This window comes from Podarcis melisellensis (genome assembly GCF_964234715.1).
Source record: "Podarcis melisellensis genome assembly, chromosome: 4".
In the NCBI taxonomy this organism is placed as follows: domain Eukaryota; kingdom Metazoa; phylum Chordata; class Lepidosauria; order Squamata; family Lacertidae; genus Podarcis; species Podarcis melisellensis.
In genome coordinates, this window is record NC_138531.1 from 31,801,164 (window position 1) to 31,822,909 (window position 21,746).

The 21,746-nt window shown below is 40.4% G+C and overlaps 2 protein-coding genes and 1 long non-coding RNA gene across 3 annotated transcripts in view; 1 reads left to right on the forward strand and 2 right to left on the reverse strand.

The window, feature by feature from the left end:
- Positions 1 to 941, reverse strand: part of LOC309368037 — a 40,899-nt gene extending 39,958 nt beyond the window's left edge. The window contains exon 1 of the long non-coding RNA XR_014167500.1: positions 818 to 941. This is a non-coding gene — a long non-coding RNA (uncharacterized lncRNA). The remainder of the gene's footprint in view (positions 1 to 817) is intronic.
- LOC309368026 (inosine-uridine preferring nucleoside hydrolase-like) lies at positions 839 to 7,060 on the forward strand (the record flags this gene model as incomplete). Its single annotated transcript, XM_081907782.1, has 5 exons — positions 839 to 1,018; positions 2,863 to 3,042; positions 4,940 to 5,051; positions 5,886 to 6,022; positions 6,522 to 7,060. 5 exons carry the CDS (start codon positions 839 to 841, stop codon positions 6,870 to 6,872), a joined length of 960 nt encoding a protein of 319 aa, XP_081763908.1. The 3' UTR covers positions 6,873 to 7,060.
- A 5,661-nt stretch (positions 7,061 to 12,721) lies between these two features.
- The window catches only part of TMEM131 (transmembrane protein 131), a 73,935-nt gene continuing 64,910 nt past the window's right edge, over positions 12,722 to 21,746 (reverse strand). Inside the window, exons 32-41 of the mRNA XM_081907753.1 lie at positions 21,355 to 21,530; positions 19,745 to 19,869; positions 19,163 to 19,287; positions 18,826 to 18,984; positions 17,281 to 17,440; positions 16,302 to 16,423; positions 16,116 to 16,212; positions 15,473 to 15,570; positions 13,819 to 13,982; positions 12,722 to 13,656 (exon numbers count right to left, since the gene is read on the reverse strand). Of these exons, the coding sequence (XP_081763879.1) occupies positions 13,360 to 13,656; positions 13,819 to 13,982; positions 15,473 to 15,570; positions 16,116 to 16,212; positions 16,302 to 16,423; positions 17,281 to 17,440; positions 18,826 to 18,984; positions 19,163 to 19,287; positions 19,745 to 19,869; positions 21,355 to 21,530 (1,523 nt within the window). The 3' untranslated portion in view covers positions 12,722 to 13,359. The remainder of the gene's footprint in view (positions 13,657 to 13,818; positions 13,983 to 15,472; positions 15,571 to 16,115; positions 16,213 to 16,301; positions 16,424 to 17,280; positions 17,441 to 18,825; positions 18,985 to 19,162; positions 19,288 to 19,744; positions 19,870 to 21,354; positions 21,531 to 21,746) is intronic.

Below are 21,746 nucleotides of genomic sequence, written 5' to 3' on the forward strand. Positions count from 1 at the left end.
AGTGCAACAACAGGAATGTGTATTAACCCAGCGTCGTTATTACAATACCTGCAAAACATTGTTGCAGCTTAGAATCAGATAATGAAACAAATTGTTCATGACGTACATTTTGCAGACTAGAGACCACCTCTTCAGTTGCATGGAAGGTTTTCTCAAGTTGGCAGGTGCACAAAGTTGGAGAGAGAATCTCAGTAAGCTCTGGACCTCATCTCCATTCTGTCTTGGGGTTATTTTTGTGTTCTTTCCTTTGTCTGTTGTATATATTGCTTCTCTCTTTATTGCATAACTGAAAATCTAATTTGAAAAACTAAAAAAAGATCCAGTAATAGTCACCTATTCATTCATTCAGTTTAATTCAAAACAGAGCACAGTTATTGAGCCCAGTGATGGGGGAAAGCTGCACTCCTGGAATTCTACTTGATTATGCATCTTCTAAAGCATAGAAATCCTATTGGACAAAGTGTAAAACCTAAACGCCTCTTGTGGTGACAGTGAATGAAGTCCAAGCATTTTGCACTTGTGATAAGCTGACAGCCACCATACATTTAGAGACAGCTGTCCAGTAATTAATTTTTTGCCAAGTGGACTACTAACCAGGCCTGTTGCTGCCCTGGTTTAAGTGTGGAGTGAAGATGAAAGAGGCATTTGGTGTCTCACTTGTTTTCCCCATGCCCTTGAGCGTAGTACACCCCAGAGGAGGGGTAGTAGATCTTCCTAAATATGTTTTGTGTGCATGAGCATCCCTCTGTTACCACAGTTCCACTGGTCTGGTGGTCAATATGATACAAAGCTTGTCTATTTAAATTATTTGTTTTACTTTTTCATAGGCATTTCTAAAATGAAGAAACTTCTGCTGGTTGATGTTGATTGTGGTGTTGATGATGCTCAAGCTATTATGATGGCCCTGGCATCTCCCAATGTCGAAGTCCTGGGGATTACTTGCTGTTATGGAAACAGCATCTTGGAAAATATATGTAAAAATGTACTTCGTGTGTTACATATTTGTAACAAGCTTGAGGTAATCTGTTCCTGCTGAATAATCTTTCAAACAAATTTTGCATTATGGTGTCATGATGTAGTATTCATAAACAGATAACTTGATCTTATGCATACTGTACTTGCTTCCAAGTAGTGTCTAATTTTTACACATAATGGCAATCACTGAGAACATTTGGTTGAGTCAACTGGCTTCAACTAGAAGCCACACATTGAATTTTCCTGGTCCCATGGTGTAGAATACTCTTCCACCAGAGAGTCAGTAAACATCTGCTGCTAATTTTCAGGTCTCTCTTGAAAACCTTTTTATGCTGGCAGGCCTCTTCAGGCGATTAAACTTTTTCAAGATGAATCAGTCAATTTATGATTATTCTGCATTGTTTTATTATAGTTTCTTGTGGTTGTTGTTTTTTTGTTGCCATATAAATTGTTGCACACTGCCTTGATATTTTATATGAACGGGTGGTTTATCAGTATTATTATTCATAAATAAATAAATGTGGTTGCATCTGTGATCTTAAAGATTGCAGCTGCTTCTCTTAATGGTTTACTGCCTTCTATTAATAGTGATCCATGTGGCTATTACAAAAACATGCATGACTACCTGGATGTGGGTAGCTCTGTATTTCATTGTTTGCAGTGGACGTTATTACCAAGTAAATGTGATCAGGGTTTCAGTTTAAGGAGGCATCCTTAATGTACTTACTTTGTTCCATCCCATTAAAATTAATGGAGCTTGTTTGCAACAGAATTTTAAGATTTTAAACGTGATTAGGATTGTGGTACAGAAAGTAAACAGAAGTGGTCATCATGAGCAGGGGAGTTCTGTGCATCAGTTCCCTAAACGTAAGACAGGAGACATATGTTCCTTTCCACGGATTACACTTGGATTCAAGATTAGCTCTTGTCATTCCTTCTGTTCTGAAGTAAAGTGGGCTTCCAATATGAGAAGGATTAAAAAACAACAACAACCCCTTAGATACTTATTTCCCTAGTCTGATATAAAGATAGATCTCAGTTGCGTAAAAAAGAAAAGAAAAATGCATGTGGGTAAAGGCAAAGAATGAATGCTAATAATTGTGCATGACAGTAAGATCTAATTAAGCCTTGTCAAAGAAAATGCAAAAGGGTCTTATCATCATTTAGTTACTATTGATTTGTTTTAAAAAACTCTGGATGCTTGCATGAGATCTCGTAGGAGACCAGACAGCCCCACAATATCCCAGAACTGGCATGCCAAGAGGGCCTTCCCACCCCGCAGCAAGGCAGAGAACTTAAAAGCTCTTTTTGCATATGGTCCACTTGGGATACAGGTGTGACCTCTGCCCTAAGCTCTCTGCCTTGCTTGCGGGGGGGGGGGGGAAGGCCTGCTCAGCTTGTCAGCTCTGGAAGGCTAGGGATGCTCTCACAGGAGCAGTTCTAAGATGACAGTTTGAGTATTCGTGTTTTTGCTTATATGGAACCCCTCACATAATATGTAATCGTATTTTGTGTGTGTGTGTGTGTAAAATTGACACCTGTAACTGTATAATTTGTAGTACAGCATTCACAGGCAAGACTGAAGCAGGTTTGGATAAGAACAGATAAAAGTTTATTAATCCATAAGAAATGATGGGATAGATGCAGGATAGATATGGATTGTGGCTGATGTCGTGTGTACACCACTTTCCAAACTCACAGTGGAGCACACTGGATGCAGAGTAAATGGGAGTGTGTACACAGCCTTAGTCACAGTTTGGCCTAAGCCCAACTCCTGCAGATTAACTAGTTGGCAATAAAAGCTATTTGACATCTGTATTTCATTTTGACGGCATCAATGGTTTTTGTCTTAAAATTAAAATCACATGGTTGTCATATCTTGCATAGATTCCAGTTTATCCTGGTGCCTCATCTCCGATACTTGGTGGACCTGTGGAAGGGGCAGATTATCATGGAAAAGATGGACTGGGTGATGTTCCAGATCCCAACGCTCCAGGATTAGAGCTTCTGCAGGAAGAACATGCTGTGGTTGCAATGTTAAGAATAGTCAATGAACGACCGGGTCAGGTGAAATGATATAAAATTCATTCAGCTCCTCCCTAGTGTATTTTACTATTCAAAGTAGACATGGATCCAAAAGCATGTGGATACATATAAAAAGTTAGCAGGATCCTTTCCAGAGGGCAGTTGGCGGTTGATCACTCTGTGTGAGAGGTGATCATCTAGTCAGAGCACACTCTGATATCTTTTAAATATTTTCTCTCTCTCATATATCAGTGCTTTGGGGGTTTAGCTTCTCTAAAGTTCCTTGGTCTTCATAACCCTTTCAAAAATAAAAATAAAATTGCCCCTTACAGATTGAGTGAACTGCACTGTTTCCCATCACATTTCATTTCTGCACAACACACTGGTTTCCTTAAATTCAATTAACTATGTTTTAAATGCTGTACTCTTATCCACTTCCCTTCTTTAATAGTTCCTGTACTGTATTTTGTAGGTGAATAATGAAAGTTTCTCTCCTGGTACAAATAGCAATGGGGTGATCTTGGTCAGAATTGCAGTGGGAGGGAAATGATTAAACACTCCCTTCCCACCTTCCTGCTGTCCTACTCAGGTCCCCTTGCCCCTTCCGTGGCTGATATTTACAGTTTTAGAATATATATACCGGTATATATGTGTGTGTTAGTGACAGATCTAGTTTGGTTCTAAGAATCATCCCGGTGGGTGAAGATGGGCCAAGAGGAAATGGATTTTATTCGGTAAGGAGAGGAAAGTAGTACAGGGGTGCAGGTATTGGTGCTGTGGGTGGGTAAGAAATGGCTGGAGGAAAGAGACTACTGTATATGGCTCTGCAGGGAAAAGCATACATAATAAATTTAGCACAGGGGCTGTATAGTGGTGGACATGTGGACTTACTAAAAGGAGTTTCGATAGTATTTTGCTCCTTCTGTCACCAATGCTTCTGCAATGATGACGATTGTTTGTATAATTTGTGTACAGCTTAAAGGTAAAGGGACCCCTGACCATTAGGGCCAGTCCTGGCCGACTCTGAGGTTGCGGCGCTCATCTCGCTTTACTGGCCGAGGGAGCCGATGTACAGCTTCCGGGTCATGTGGCCAGCATGACTAAGCAGCTTCTGGCACGGAAACGCTGTTTACCTTCCTGCCGGAGCGGTATCTATTTATCTACTTGCACTTGGACGTGCTTTTGAACTGCTAGGTGGGCAGGAGCAGGGACCGAGCAACGGGAGCTCACCCCGTCGTGGGGATTTGAACCACCAACCTTCTGATCGGCAAGCCCTAGGCTCTGTGGTTTAATCCACAGCGCTACCCACATCCCATTTGTGTACAGCTTAGTATTTCCTCAGAAATACAACCCTAACCCCTCCCTTGGAGCCCCAGCTGTGTTGTTATTGCTAGGGAAAATAATGCTGCTAATAGTGCTTAACATAGTGGGCTTTTCAAGTGTTCAGTGCATTTAGCAGGCATGAACTCATCTCCGGCTTCTGTGGCAGAAGAGGGTGGTGGCCTCATGTTGTGGAAGAGCGAGATTTCCCATCCGTGCCATAGCAATGATACTTCATGGGAACTGTAGCTCCATACAGAGACCTGATCGTGCAGACTTCCTTCAAAACGGGGAAGAATTATGCAAACAAGGTGCTCTGTGTCATCAGGCATTGACATGGGGTGGCTGATTCTCCTTAAAATTTAACACTGGTCATAACAGCGTCTTATGTGCATTTGAGATCATGGGCGTGTGCTGTTTGAACTGGGGATTTCTCAACTCATAGTTCCTTATTTGGTATTATTATACGGTTGTCAGCTGCCCAGAAAAAGATATAGCCCTGACCAGGTCTTTTTCCTGGAGCTCAGCGGGGAATATTTAACTACAGAGGGGTTGTCAACACAAGACAGCACAACTATTAAATAAGTCACTTCAATGAATTGTTGTGTATGTTTTATAGGTTTCTCTAGTTGCTACGGGTCCCTTGACCAATTTAGCGCTGGCCGTGAAAATGGACCCAACATTTCCTAAGAAACTTAAAAATGTGTTCATCATGGGAGGAAATACGGAAGGTAAATCAAGAGGGCTTGTTAGGCATGTTTGTATGTAATTGTTTTATCTCTTAATATTTCACAAGTGAGCTGCTTTTTAAAGAATATTCTTGCCTGCAGAACACTGTGTTTCAGTGTTTTGCAACAACAAGTTAAGTTGAGTCATCATTCAAGTACTTATTTTGTCTTAGTTGTTACCTTGATGGTTCAGCAACTGAATTTGCAAGAAATCCTCCTGATTATTCCTGAAGACAGCATACTTTTCTTTTGTGTGGGAATTTTGTTGCCTACTTTGGAGACATTTGAAACAACTAAGCATTAGTCTATACTTCCAGTTGTTCCATTCCTAGAAAGCATGGGTCCAAGCTGTTTCCCATGTGTCCCTTGTTTTCTCCACGTGGGGTCTCAGTGGTTTTGCATTTGCCTTGCAGCTTCCCCATGGAAAACATGCTCTTTTTAAAAAATAGGGCATTAGAGACTCCTCCAAGTGTGATTGTGCTCCTTCCGGTATCTGAATGCAGGAAATGTAGCTCCAAAGGAAATCGCTGGGTCTCCCTGCCTTGGAGTGTCAGTTTGTTTCCTGCCTTTGCTTGAAGCAGACCATTCCACCACATGAATTCCACATTCTTCCAGCCTCTTCTGTCTCTCTGACTGTGCCTTTTTAAGATTGGTGCAGTTTATGAGTTTGTATGGGCTTTTTGTTCACATATGACAATGTACATGTTTGGCGGCGGGGGTGGAATTGTCCTGCACCTGTGGCAAATAACAAAGAGCTGTTGTGAAGGAAGCAGCTGTTAGAAACTGAACGAATTGTCCCACAGAAAGCTAAAGTAGCTCTTTTTTTGTTTCTATTAGCCAGAGGAAATACTACAGTCTGTGGAGAATTCAATTTTGCAACAGACCCAGAAGCTGCTTACATTGTCTTAAATGAGTACACCTGCCCAACTTACATTGCATCATGGGAGTTCACATGTTCCTGCCCACTATCCTGGGTAAGGTATTAATGATCTGTTAATATCTAGGCAAGTGTTTCAGCTTGATCACGTGGCAGCAATCCTATATGTAGTTACCTGGAAGTAAGCCCCATTGAACTCAATGGTTCTCATTTCTGAGTAGACATGTATAGGATTGCATCTGGGTTGTATCCAGCATTAGTCCTGTTTAGAATAGACCCACTGAAATGAGTGACCATGAGTAACTTAGGTCCATCAATTTCAATGGGTCTGCCCTGAATGTGACTTAGTTGGTAACTGATTTTTAAAAAAATAAATTGAATATGACAAGTCTATTTTATATAAAGAACTCTTTCATCCTCATGACTATATACCCATCGGGAGCTAAAATGATTAATTCTTGCCACTGTGAATTCCCTGTGGAACATTACTGATGTCAAGGTCAATAATGTTTATTCTGGAGTTTTTACTTAACTTTTTATGCAGTTGAATAGTTCTCTTTTTTAAAAAAAATCCCAAACTGTTATTTACTTTGCAGGAATTCTACCATGAATGGGTTAACCAGAAAACTGAGAAAGCTATGTTCATGAAGAAAATATTTTCTCATTCTTTTGAATTCTCAAAAATCTTGGGGGAAAATCCAGGTGAAAAAGAATGGCGGTCAGGGTTTGTTCCATGTGATTCCTACGCTATGGCAGCTGCCATCGAAGAGAATTTTGTAACAGAATACACAGCAATTGGTGTAAGTGTTGAGCTCAAAGGTTCACTAACAAGAGGAATGATGGTAGTGGACTGGAGTAACAAACTGAACAAGGAGAACAAAGCTTTCATAATGAAAAATTGTGATTTAGGGAAGTTCCAGTCACTTCTGCTAGCTGCTTTAAAATAATAATAATATTTTGTATTGTTATAAGGACTTACTGAAGTTCCTTCCTCAAGCATACATATAATGGGCATCCTGATCTCTGGTGTTGCTATCCAATCAGGTTTGTGTTGCAATACCTAAAATTACATTGCGGTTGTTGATTTTTTATTTTTTTAAAAAACACACCAATCAAGTGGTATATTAATTATATGGGGGGGAAAACCAGAAGCCACATCACAAAGGGGTTTTCAGCCTCCTTTACTAGCACAGAACATATAGCTGGAAGAGGGTGAAAGATACCCATCCTCTGGGAGTCCCAAGATTTGGCTCTAAAATAGCTCATTTCATGACACTGGCCTCCATTTGAAGAGTGAGCTGATGGCATAATGCAGGGAGCTAAGCCAGTTGCATAGCCAGAGCAATATTAGGTTGGTAGGCATCAACACTGCTGCCATTTGTATTGCCTCTATTGCTGAAAAAAATCTTGTGAAAGGTCCAAATTGAACTTGCACCACTGAGAGAGAATCCATAGGACTTAAGACATCTCGCGAGTTTTACCTCAGAACGTTAAAAACCCATGTTGTCTGGTAGACTGAAATAGATGCTTAGTTATTTAATATTGACTTATCTGCAAAGAACGGGCAAAAATTCTATTAGGGAGTAGTGAAATTAGTATACACACGTTGAGCACAATCTAGAGAAAAACAAGCATGGTTTTAGAATTACTTTCACGGAATAAATTTGCCATTAGATCCAATAATGTTTACGTTAACTTTCAGAAAGCACACACCAATTATTTTACACAAGATTTTTGTGTGTAATAGCCACATAGAATAAACTACGTGAAATGCTGGAAAGTTTTGTTAATTTAGAAGCACAAGGGGGAAATAAATTACATGAATATGCTACATCAGCATTGACAGAAGGAAAGTACAGTCATACCTAGGGTTACAGATGCTTCAGGTTGCGTTTTTTCGGTTTGCGGACCACCGAAACCCGGAAGTACTGGAATTGCTCTTTGCGCATGCACAGATGCGCCGCTGCAGGTTGCACACACTGCGGGTTGTAAGCGTGCATCCCGCACGGATCACGTTCGCCATCCGAGCGTCCACTGTAATGCTGTAATCATTATGTTCATGTGTACAGAATTATTTGAATCAGTTAAATTAATAAACCACATCTACAGATCTGATTAATAGAGTCAATTTATTGTAGAAAATATTGAACTAAGTCTGTATATGCGTGTGTGTTCATGCACATACACACACACACATTTTAAAACATTTAATAAAATACTATTTAAAAAATTGAAAAGTGCACTCCACTTTCTCTAGATTGTACCTGTGAATCATAATAACTCTGCTAGCTTTTGTGGCATTTGCTCGGGGCAAGACGCAAGAACGACGAGATAGAGGCATGTGTACCAAGTATTTTGATAACTTGCTGTAGGTTCTTAGAAGTTCTGTTGGGTCAGACTGGAGTGGAAACAATGTGCACTAAGTTCTAGGAGGAATCGGATCCTGGAGCAGATGGTGTCTTTTCTAGTCATTCCTCAAAGGGAACTCTGCCTTTGGCCTAAACCCAATAGTTATCTACTGTACATGAGATTCATAGGAAAGTGATGGCACCCTTGCTGTCCCTTCATCCCACTGTGATATGGCCAGAATCTTTAATATCAATTCATTTCTACACCCATGTAGTCTTATACATATTTCTCTTGAGTACTGAAGGATGCTGTTTACCATTCTGCAAACTTTTAAAGATATAATTATATAAATTAACATCATTACACTCCATTACTCCTTGAATGGCAAAGTAGCCAGTTTTAAAAACCACCATGGGGGAATTGGGGGAAAGGAGTAATGCTTTGCAGAAAACCCTTCCCTTCCACCCTCCAAAATAGTCGCCTATTAGTACAGTGTAAGTAATTTTCTTACTAAATTTATATTTTCCCCAAAACCTTGTTTTAAAGACTTGCTATTTCAAAGAAATTGGTTACAGACTACCTTGTATCTAACAATGAATACAATTTGGCCAGAAGGTGGTGCTGCCGATCTACAACTGCAGCTTTGGAAAATGAACTGTAGCTTAGCAGCAAAGCGTTCCACGTTCAATACCTGGTATCTCTGAGTAAATCTGGAAAAAGATTCTGGTCTGAAACAATGGAGACTCACTGCCAGTCAGTGTAGAGAACACTCTGCTAGATTGATGGATGACCCGACTCTCAACAAGGCAGCTTCCTTAGTTCCCCAAAACCAGTCCCTTATGGCACAGAAAATTGAGTCTTATTTCTAAATCAGGAAAAAGGAGGGAAGAATGTTACGTTGCAGCATTTATTGTAAAACCTGTCGACCTTGCAATATTGTTTCCATTGCCAGCTCATTTTGGGTTGTTTTCCCTGCACAGAAAGGACACTGCAGGGGAGTTTATATGGTTCATTGCGAAGTAGTTTCAAGATAGCACTTCAGCAGCAAAATATTGTCATTGTACGCTTTAGTCTCACTGTTTCGCCACACTTCCCTAGGCAGTGAAAAGCTCCAGGGGCAGCACTATCCAGGGGCTGGCTTTACTTGGAGATCACTACGTTTTGTAATATTTGATGTATAAATGAAGAAGCAGAGCGTTCATACAAGCAGCAAATCCACTGTCCCATTTCAGACTTCCAGAGTGAGGCACCCCAAGATGCTTCAGCAATTTGCCTTTTGTCACTTGCATTTATGTTTCTTTCCTTCCTTTTTCTCTCTCTTCCTCTCAGCCCTACCCATCAGAGCCACTCCCAGCAGGGAAAGGGAGAGAAAAAACGATGTTACCTCCCTAGTCCCATTCGTCCCTCCCATTCAGAGCACTCAAGGAAGATCTTCAGCTACTTTCTAGCCTGTTAGCTGAGGAAGGAATCATTAACCACCCACCTCAAATCATTAGCCTTCCTTCAACTTGTCTCAGGACTGTTAGGACAAACCAAAATACGAAAGTAGTGGGCAAGCTTTCAAGTTTTCCTGAAAGCTGGATGGAGAGAGAAGAGAGGGAAAACAACAGCACCAACCAGGCTGGACATCATATTATTATTATTATTATTATTATTATTATTATTATTATTATTATTAAGCCGGGATAGCTCAGGCAATAGAGCATGACACTCTTAATCTCAGGGTTCATGGGTTCAAGTCCCAAGTTGGACAAAAGATTCCTGTGTTGCAGGGGGTCAGACTAGATGATCCTCAGGGTCCCTTTCAACTACAGTTCTATGAGTCTATACCACCCTTCATCCAAAGATCATGGATACACACACACACACACACACACACACACCCAAAACATGTAACATTATAGCAAACGAAAACAATACACACCCCCCCCCGTTAGAAAACTATAGATTATTTAATTAGCCAAAGGCCTGGGAGGAGAAGAATGTTTTTGCCTGGCACCTAAAGATATGTAACAAAGGTGCCAGGCGAGCCTCCTTGGGAATTACAGGTAACGAAAGGAGAGAAAGAACAAAACCAAAACAAATTGTCATGCTTTACCATCAGAACCACAGCATGCCAGGTAATCTTTCTAACTGTGTAAAGCTTGACTTGCAGCAACCTGGACTAAACAAGAAGCATGACAAAATACCTCCCCTGGACCAAGCTGCTAAGTGAAATAATAGAGATAAATTCAGAAACATATTGCACATTTACATGTGCTTTACTTGCCATTCCCAGCTGCAGTCTTGCCCCAAGTTGCTTTTCTCATACTTTTACCATCAGCTGCATACATGTCTCAAGAGCACAGCGTAACTGTAGGAACAACCTTAGAATTATTGTGCTTCCAAAGAGTTGACGCCAGCATGCCAAGTAATGGCCTTTCTGCAGCCTGACAAATTGCTTGCTTGTAACTAAGTGCCTCTGTCACTGGAATCCACTTTGGAGTCTGCATTTGGCTGTGCCGCCTTCTTCCAGGCATAAAGGCACTGCCATCATACTTGCTAATGCACTAATACTAAACTTATTAACACCTGGTGTTTTACTGCTGGCCGTATTAACACACCACCAGTTCTAAAATGTCTAACTGAGATGACTAAGTGCAGACACATACAGAAAGCAGGAAGGAGCAGCCCCTGCTTCTAGTGAGACTAGACGCATTGCATGCATATGGAGTCATGTTTTGCTAATGCAATTCCACAAGCAGAACAGCAGAATGAAAAAATGGTGGCTGTGTTCATTACTCGATGCCTGCTTTAAACGTACATGCTCTATACTGCAATGAACTAATGTTGCCATAGTGAGTACACTTAATTCTCAGGCAGCAATTGGCTGAGTTCAAAGGGATGAGACAGGCAGGTGGAGGGGTAAAATAACAGACCGAGGAACACAGAAGATTCCAGGAAAAGGACATGACACAGAAGAATGGCATGAAGAGAGAAAGTCAGGAGGAGAAGGTATAACAATGAGCAGAAATGAGATGTGAAGAAGCGAGGGAGCCTTAAATCGGCACACTGATAGGCTATCAGCCAAAATGAAGGCCTCTGGTTTGCTTATAAAACGACACTTTGCTTAGTAAATATTATCCTTACATTCTTCAAGGCAGAAAAACTATATAGCCCTAATCTTTAAAACCAGTGTTTAAAGGTTGGATCTCCATGTGTGTGCCATCAATGCAGGTACTTGCACCTGCCCCCTTCATCCTTCCTAAAGAGTAAGTTAATGAAAATTAGATACAGTATGGATAATGAGATATTTTGTCCCATACAAGTCATTCTTAATTATCAGGTCTCATATACATTATTCTATATGCCAGATTCATTGTAAATAACAAGTTCAATTACCCTGGAGAATTCCACACGCTTGTATTTGTAGCAAAAAGGTGTTCCAGTTCAGTTTTCAGATTACCTTAAAATGCTTCCAGCTGGGCAAGGCTCCTCGGGAAAATATTAAATTTGTACAGTGGACTCTCCAGATACGAACTTAATTCGTTCCGGGGATCCTTACATACCCCGAAAAGTCTGCAACACGAGGCGCTGCTTCTGCGCATGCATGCGTGGCGAAACCCAGAAGAATACACTTCCAGGTTTGCCGCGTTCGCAACCCAAAAGTTATGTTACCCGAAGGTAATGTAACCCGAGGGTCCACTGTACTCCAAATGGCATAAAGAATGCTCCCAGAAACTTCATGTGTGAAAGTTTATTCTAGAAGATAAACTCTCTTCTCTTCTTCACTTAAATCAGTTCTTTATTCATCTATCGATATCTATACTGTCTCAGTTAGGACAGGATATCCAGAATTTTAACATAATTAAACCTGTGATCTTGCATGTGATTTTGATTGTGCTGTGATAGCTCAGTCAACAGAACATGGGACTCTCAACCTTCATGGTCATGGGTTCGAGCCCGTTGGCAAAAAAAATTCCTGCACTGCAGAGGGTTAGACTAGATGACTCTCGTGGTTCCTTACAATTCTACAGTTCTATGATTCTGCTCTGTGCAGAATGCATCACTTTGGAAGGACAAAGGATTGGACTGTGTGGTGTGTGTAAAAAGAGGATACATCTACAGTTTTTCTTTGGTGACTCAGCAGCAGACTAGATGTGCTGCAACAGCTGTCACCAAGCCTACTGCCAGCAAACACACTGTAGCTGCCATTTAGTTTGCATGGCATGGCTATTTTTATACAATGTTTTCCTGTGCTGCTGACGTTCACAGGGACTAGAGTTCACCATAGTCCAACTGTTTTTGTAACAAATGTGCTTAAGGTGGACTGTTGTTCCCATGAACAAAACTTCCAAAGCCTGTCCTGAAATGCCACTAATGATTAGCACGTATATTAAAACTTTTCTAGAAAGGCTGTCAAATCTTTGAAAATTCAAACATTCCACAGAAGCACATACGGCAGAAATGAAAAAAAGCATTATTTTATTTTTCAAGTACAACTTGAAGTTGTATTGGTAAGAAAAGCACAAGGAATCTTTTTTTTTTCATCCACAAGTATTGGCTATGCACATTTCAGTTCAACTTAAAAATGCATTCAGGTTTACAAATGTACAAACAGCACATAAAATGTATAGTTTGAACAGTATGCGCATACATTTGCTCCTAAGGTTTTTACATTCGTAGAGCCTTTAACAAAGAGAGCCTTATTTTTTAAAAAAATACTCTGCATTTTTAGCACAAGGTGCTCTTAAAAATTATGTTTGAGAGCATAATACTGGGGGGAAATTAAAAACCAAGCACGGTAGTTAAAAATCACTGCATTTTGGAAATTGCCAAGTGTTTAAAAAACAGAATGGGCAGTTGGTAAAAAAAAGAAAAAAAGAATATCGTCTTATGGGATTTTTTAACCCACATCCAAACTTTTCCAAGCTGATCAGTAATTTTATACTACCATAATCTCAAGACAGACTTTAAAGTGATGAATGTATGACTAGATTGTAACCATGTTGGGGTCTGAATAGGAATGGCAGCAAACTGCAAATTATGTTCCAGGCATATTACAGAATTTACCATGATCCAATCTGGACAACAGTCCCTTTGTTCTTAATTTCCGTTTTCAGGTGGGTAATGCACATTAGGCCAAGGATCTGAGCTTCTTCTCCCGATTGCAGGGCTCCAAATTAGCCAAGGGTTATATGCTTGTCCCAAGTCTTCAGGATTGCTAACAATTGGGGCAGCAGCAGCTGGTGGAGGAGTGTTTTCACTCCCAAGATCAATACCTGGCAACGTGTTAGCTGGAGTGTTGAAAGGAAGGCTACTGTTCAAATTACTTGACCAAATGGAACTGCTGAACGGAGTGGTGGTGGTAGACCACAGGCCGCTTGGGTTCCCAAGGATAGACTATATTAATAAAAAACAAAATAAGGACAAGAGCTATGACACACAAGTATTCAATACTACCAGGAAAAAGTGAGCACCATATGGAGTAATATACATACATACATACATACATACATACATACATACACACACACACACACACACACATATTCATATACTTACTGAAGTGGTGTGAGTTGGGGATCCTGAACTTGTGGGCCAGGGAGGTATCAGATCTGTAGCTGAGGAGTCCCAGATGGATGAAGGAACATTACTAAGCTCAGTCCAGTTTCGTTGAACATCTGGACTATAAACAGACTGTGACAGCCCAAGCTTGCTGAAAACTTCTAAGTTGAGGAAATGGAGAATAAGACAAAACATCCATGTTACATTCTGTCTTGCAAAACCTATGCACAATATTATTTTTCATAGATGAAATCAACAGCTATACACACACAAACATGGAAGCAGAAGACTGCATATCCTGCCCTAGTCAAGGCTAAGCCAACTTCTGGCTTAGTATGTTCTCTGAATGCAGGCTTATGAGCTCTTCAGACTAAGTGCAAGACTAATTGGGAGAGGGCTTAAGGATGATCCCAGCTTTGGAAAACATGCAAAGCCAAACTTTGTGTTGGCTCAGCACAGTGTGGCAGCAAAAAGGGCCAGGAAGAAGTAAGGCAGCTGCAAATTCATATTAGGGGCCCATATATTCGTGCATTCATGCTGAGCCAGCATTTGGCTTAGCCTGATTTGCAAGCCAGAACACAAGTGCTAAACAGCACAACTAAGTGAGAAAGAGCTGCCCATACAGCAATCCAGTTGAATGACCCAGTGTTTGCTCCGACCTTTTATGTGAAAGACTGCCATTACTAGATCATTGTGGTGCTGTGCCTTCTCTGTTTCTTGCTCTGAGCAACCATATCTGAGGAATAATTCTTTTAATAGGAGAGCTTCCTTTGAACATTTTTAAACACTAGCTGCCCCAACAAAGCTTACTGATTTTATGGTGTTTTGTTTTGTTTTTGCTGTTCTGTGGGACCAGACTCTATAAACTCAAATATACAATTCTTGGGACAAACACTGAACTTTGACATCTGTTACAGAAAAGTCCCCCTAACCATTTCATAAATCTCCATGCTTTATTTGCTGAGAGGTTTTATTTCCCACAACAATTTGGAGATTATATATTGAGGCATAGTTTCCCATTGATCATGTTCCTCCTATTTTATCATTGCCCCACCTTTGATCTCTTTGATCATCAGACCTCTGATGCGGGTGGTGAGTAAAGCCCTGCTCTTTTCTCCCCTTGGGGAGAGGACACCTACATCTCCCTCCATTATGTTGACCTCTAAAGCAGCCTGATGCACAGTCAACCCACTGGGAAGTTCCTCACCTGACTCTCCACTGTTTGCATGGTAACTGACAGATAGCTCAATCAATAAAACTGAAATAAATTGGCATGCCACTAGAATCTGGCTTCTATCTATCTATCTATCTATCTATCTATCTATCTATCTATCTATCATCTATCTATCTATCTATCTATCTATCTATCTATCTATCTATCTCAAACATAAATACACCCACCCACCCACTCCTGGTATATTGAAGTGTGTGATTATTTATGTAATTAAGAAAAAAATAGTGTTTTTTGTTAAAAGAAAAGGTATCTTTAATATTTTCTGTCATTCTTTATTTTCCAAGGCATAACACTGCCAAAAACATCTTCAAAGGAAGTGAGCCTTATTACAATAGGAAAGATTGGCCAGGGTAGCCAATTGAGAAATATGGCATATTGTTCTGTTCCTTTTTTTAACTACTGTAACATGCAACTTACCTCCAGTTAAGTTAAAGGAGTTTCCAAATGCTGAGAAGGAATTGAGGGGTGTGAAATCCGGGCTGCTAGGATTGCTTATAGGACTCCACAAACCAGAACTAAGTGTAGCAGAGGAGAAGAGGTTTTCATTAATAAGGTCACTTCAGTGTGAAGACCACCAAAACACAACCAAATATCATATGGACAACAAATAATGATTTTAACTTCCTGTCAATTTGACAAAAAATGCCAAGGGTGAATTCCCGAAATTGATTATTCAGGTATGTGCCAGTAACTAAATTGTCATTTTTTTTAATGCCCACACAACTGAGAAGTGTACACTTGGTCCCCAGCTTTCAGCATCTTATGAGAAGGGGAAATGTTGGATTTCAGTTTTGTTGTTTTATTGTCAAAATACAAACATGCTATGCTATGCTAAACAGCCAGCATCCAAATTTTAAAACAATTTTTTAAAAATAAAAAAATAACATGAAACAGAAGGGTTTTTTTGATAGGCAAATTATGAAGTGAGGATTTTTATATGTGCAAAGTATAGGGTTTTTAATAGACATATTCTTCTAACTGGGGTGCAAGAGGGAAAGCTGCTTTTTTACCCTATCCACCATTGTTGAGCCTCTGTTTCCAAAGGATTAATTCAAGTTACCTGTCAGAGCCGTCACTGTCAACGGTTGTGTGTGAAACATTCATACAGCCAGATGCCTCGCTCTTCATTGGTGAAGGTTTTGCTAGGCCACTGCCACCTGTAACAATGGAGTTTAAATGAGAATAGGAAGATAGCAGAACAATCAGACCCTCAAATAGCCATAGCTTTTTGATTCCTGTGTTTTACCTGGGCTCTTGTCATAACCAGCAGCTACAGCAGCAAATGTAGGGTTTCCATTCCTGCCAGGGAGAGAAGCTGTCTTTGCCACCTTATGTTTGGCACCACTGAGCACCTTGCTTTTCGGTTCACTGAAAGAAAACAAGGAGGGGGAGGGATGTGGTGTTCTTTAGAGCTTACCTGAACTGGATTTTGCCATGAAGTTAATATGCTATGGTTTGGATATTTCAAGGCAGTGATCTAACATCACCTGTTGCCTTGTTTGAGGAGTTGTTGTTGTTGTTATTAACTAAATTTGTATACTGTCCTATACCCACAGGTCTCAGGGTGGTTACAACATAAAATCAGAATATAAAAATACAAAATACATAGTAAAATCAAAAACAAAAATAACCCAATAAAGCCTCCCTACCCAACACATTTTAAAAAGGCATTTGATGTCAATCAGCCAAAGGTCCAGTTAAAGAGGAACAAATCTGTGAATTATGGGCTTAGTACCAATCTGGTGATTTGGATACAGCCTAACTAAGGGCTGACACAGATATTGTGTCCTGAAACTTGTTTTTCTTTTAGTTTTTGAATAAGAAAACATCCACATTTTTTATTCACCACTTCTGACACTAAAACCATGCTGAGATGTGTATGCAGTGAGCTAGGATTGCTTCTACTACTGATGAGAGTATGTATCTCTCAGCATATCAAGAGAGTCTTACCCTCATCCTAATTCATTTTGTTTGTTGCCTTTGCTCCTGTCTGCTGTTCAGACCCAGGTTTGGATCTTGGCCCCCTACAGAAGTTATACAGAAAACTGGACCTTGGGCTCATCGCAATAGATTGTGTCATAAACTAGGAAGGAAAGAAGTTAAAAACTCATTTTTGTTGAAAGTTGGAACTGAAAATGGTAATGCAGCTAAATAAATAAAAAAATGGCACAAGTTTCTTGCCTTCAGATGTTGAGCTTGGTTATGCAGTGAGCACCTGAACTTACCTGCAGTTGTTCACAATACTGCTATAAGTGCTTCGGGGCACAAAGGCCAATGATGCAGGGGGTGGAGATGGCGAGGCAGGAGTTGGTGAGGTCTGTCGTTGTTTCAAGAAAGCATCTGCACTAAGGGTTTGTAGGGACAGCTTATAAAGGTTGTCAGTAGCTGGGAACCAGAAGAAGAGATATCTTATTTTTGTTACTTCATTGTACAAAGAAACAGTTACTTGTGGTCTTGAAACAGTTACTTGTGGTTTTATCCAGTGCTGCGCCAGGAGTTCTGCTGGTACAATGGGACTTCCATTTCCATCCCCTACAAAAACACACACCCTGCTTTGGAGGGGGTCCCCTCCTCTCCTGGAAATGATTTCGAGTGTGTGTGCAGCTGAAGGGGGCAGGAGAGGAGGATGAGGGCGTTGCAGCACTGGATATGCCTCACGAACTTTTAAAATAAATAAATAAATCAGTCACAAATTAAATCTCCCACCAGGAGAGCAGATTTTAATAGTGTTAACTTATTCCAAGTTTGATAATGTTTCAGGCAACTACAAGTTTCAGTTTGGTGCCCAGTAAGTCAGATATTCTGCACCACCTAAAGTGGCAAAGTTGAAGTTGTCAAGTTCTGCACTTCTAACCGTAAAAAAAGGAACTAACTCTAGGGCTGCCATATATGCAGAATTTCCCGGACGTAGCTGGGATTCGTCCATCAAAAATGGTGTCCAGGTGGAATTTAGAAGTTAAAAACTTCTAAGATTTTGAAGAAAGAAAGAAAAGCTTAACAACTTTTGTGTCCAGATGTTCACTTTTTGAAATATGGCAACCCTAACTCTCACTCATGCACATTACTAAAACAGTGCTGAAGTGAGGAGAAAATGCCTTTGACATACGTACACATTTCCCCACTCCTTGCTTGTAAGAAGAGGTGAATACCCAAACTAGGAGGTTCTGTGATTTGGATACTCTTGGGACCTCCCATTATCCTGGCAAGTGTACAAGTCAAATCCCACTGCCAGTCTCTCTCTGGCCCAACATCTCCCTGAGTTGGGAAGGGAGTAGTAATGCCTAAACAGACTCTTACAGATCACTCAGTATAACTGCTCTGCTGTAGATGCTGCAAAGGCAGAGTGGGTAAAAAGTCCCTGTACAGAGAAGGAGCACCCCCACAAGGGGCATTTTCTCAGTGGAGAAGTCACCCAAGTAGTATAACATAGAGTGCCTGGAAACAATCCTTTCTCCTCAATCTCTCTCTTGAGGAGTTTTATTATTATTTAGTGTGCTTAATAAATCCACTTTTGTTACAAATCACAAAACAAAAAGTTTATTATCAGCACTGAGTTCAGGGGACAGCAGTTGGACAGCAGAGGCATCTTATCCAAACAAGCCCTCTGTTATCCCTTTGTGCCAAGAACTCTGTGACAATCATATGCTATTCTGATGTTAAGCACAAAGAATTGCGTTCAAATGGAAAAAGAAATCAAATCCTTTGTTACTGAACTGATTCACTGTCCATAAGCTAATTGCTAATGTTAAATTAATGCACAGAGTACTTACAGCTGCCTGCCTTGTGAATTGGCACTGAGTCCCACTCTGGTGGTGGTGAATCTTTTTCTCCTTCTGAGCTGCTGGTATTGCCCAGCTCCTGACCAGAACCACTGGAGAAAAACTTTGCTAGTGAAGATGGCCTATTATCCATCAGCTTCATATTGATACCTGCAAATAAATATTATTATTGTTATTATTATTAATAGGAAGAAGAAGAAACAACAAATAAACCTGTAGTTTGTAGGGCATATAGCACTTCAGCCTCACAAGTACAGCCAGTGAGGAACAGCTAAAACTAAAGTTTCAGAGGTAAATCTTGATTAATAGCTGAACAGCCAAAGAATACCTTTTGTTTTCTGGAGGTTTCTTGGTTTGAACCCATTTGCGAACATATGCTGAGAAGACAACTTGGATGAAAAGCTTTTGTGCTGCTTATTTTCGAGTGACGAAGGACATGACATCTCAAAGGAACTGTAATAAAAGTATGATCCAAAAAAGTTATTATTTGTAACAGTTTGACCAACAAAGTAAGATCTTGCATACATAAAAGTGCGCAGAAGAGAAACAGCTTTCTCTAATCTCCTCCAAGCCGACTCCCTTTGTCTTAACTGTTAGGAAAAACAAATGGAGAAGTGTCTATTTGTCTAACTTCTTGCTTACAAAAAAGCAGGCTCCTTATTGTGCAGTTTCCCATAATTACAAGGTTTCTCCTTTCTGTTCAGTTTCTATTATCTATCATTCTTCTTGTGCCCAGGCACTACCACTTCCTTTTCTTCAGCCACGTTAACAGAGAAGAAATGGTAATTATTGCAGCGTGTGACACATTTCTCTCAGCTGACTGATGCAAAGTTCTGCTGCCAGGAACTTTATTTCCTCATGCCTACTTAGCAAAGCAGTTTGGATGGCATTAACATAGTTCTCTGCGTACCTGGATTTCACATCTGTCGGGATTTCTTTCTTGATAAGCGATAGCTTTTTGCTTTTCTGTTTTACTTGGATTTCATTTTCCTGTTTTTCTGGTACTGGCTGTTTTCCCTTTTGCTTTTCTGGCTCCTACAAACAGCCAACCAAATCCCAATAAAAATATTAAGTAAACAATAATACATTAAAAGGAGAGGAAGACAACAATTCTAGGAACAATATGCATTACCGCTAAATCTCCCCTTTTCTTTCAAAAACCAGCTTTGATAATTATATTTAAAAACGTAAGCAGAGAGCTTTTCCTTTAAGTTACTTAACTGAAGCTACCAGTTCATTTTGCTGTGCTACAAGAAACCTAGAGCACAGTAAATTCTACGAATTACTTAGGGATATCTAAAGGCCAGCTTAGACATGATGCTAAATGCATTATTACCAAGTAGAGGTAGCAAGCAGAGTAAGAGGCAATATTCATCAAGACTGCACCAAGGGAGGCAAGGGGTAAACCTCCCCACATGTTACTGTCCCAATGAATTTTGTGCCCCCCTCACCTAACATTTTTTTTTTTTTAAACCACACATTTGGTATCTCGTCTACTTTTGCTCCCAAATGTTCAATTTTAAAAATCAAATGGTAGATGTGTAATTTCATGAAGTAATTCTACATCAGTCACAGTATCCTTCTAGACTATGTAACAGGGATGGGCCTAGGAGCCGGGTACCACGTTGTGCTAGCTCTGGTTTTTTAATGCAGGGCAGGTCCTAGGAGGTTAGGCTGGAGGACAAATGTTCAACTTCTTGGGTTGTGCTCCCCTCAAAAAATAGTTTCATGGTTGGAGAAAGCATTTCTGGCCTTGTTCCTAGATTGCCAGAAATGCTTTGACACATTTTCAAGTTTGTGTGCGCCTTTCCTGGAGAAGGCAAATATGGCCATTGCCACACAGGCCCTGGTCAAATCCAGATTGAATTACTGAAGTATGCTCTACATGAGGATGCATTTGAAAAGTGACCAGAAAACTTAGCTGGTACAAAATGCTGCTGTTCTAATTTTGTTTAGTCTCATTGGCTCCCAGTTTGTTTCTAAGCCCAGTCTTAAAGTTTGATTATCATCATTGCTAAATGGTTTGGAGCTGGGTGTTTTGAGAAAGGCCATCTTCTCCCACATGATTCTGACCGTTCACTGAGGTTTTCTGGGAAGGTCCTGTTCTGTATCCTGCTGCCTTCAGAGATGGTAGGAATGCATTACAGGACTTTTTCAACCCAACTGTGTACCTTCCTGCTCAAGGAGGTTTGCTTGGCTTTTTCTCTTGAATCAATGCTCAATAAATGCAGCATTGTTTCATTGCGCTTTTGGTTTTACAAATTAGGTGGCTGTGTTTTCTAATATTCTGGAGTTTGATTAGGTACATTGTGGGGGTTTTTTTCTGCTTCTGCTTTTGAGTTGTTTCCATTACCAAGTTGTTAACAATTCTTGTGAGCAGCCTTATGGGGGACACTTTGTGGGGAAGAAGTGGAGTTTAAATCTCTTAATGCATAAATATAGTGGCGAGTTTAAAGTATGAAACCCCCAGACCCATCATCTCTCATCTGACACCCCCCTTTTTTTAAAAAAAAAGTCTACCTCTTTCAGAAGTGCTTCTGTGTCGGGGTTGGAAGTTTCTGTGGTAGTTGAAGAACTGTCATCATCTGCAAGAGAATCCTTCAGTTCGTCCTCTTGTTGCTTTCCCTTTCCTCTTCTCTCCTTTTCTTCCCGCTTCTTCTGGGGTTTAGATTTGCGTTGAAACGGTTTTCCTTTCCCTGGGGTATTAAAGGCAGCTTCCAATTAGCAACAGCTGTGATCTGTGACAGCTATAGAGAACAACAGCTTTTCATCACCTTGATGTACCTGGGACAAAGTCCACTAGGAACATCATACACTAGGAATTGTACCAGTACACTTCAATGGAGGAAAATTCCTGGCACACCGCACTCCAGGTCAGCTGTACTACTTCAAGCAGGATGCAATTCATTTCA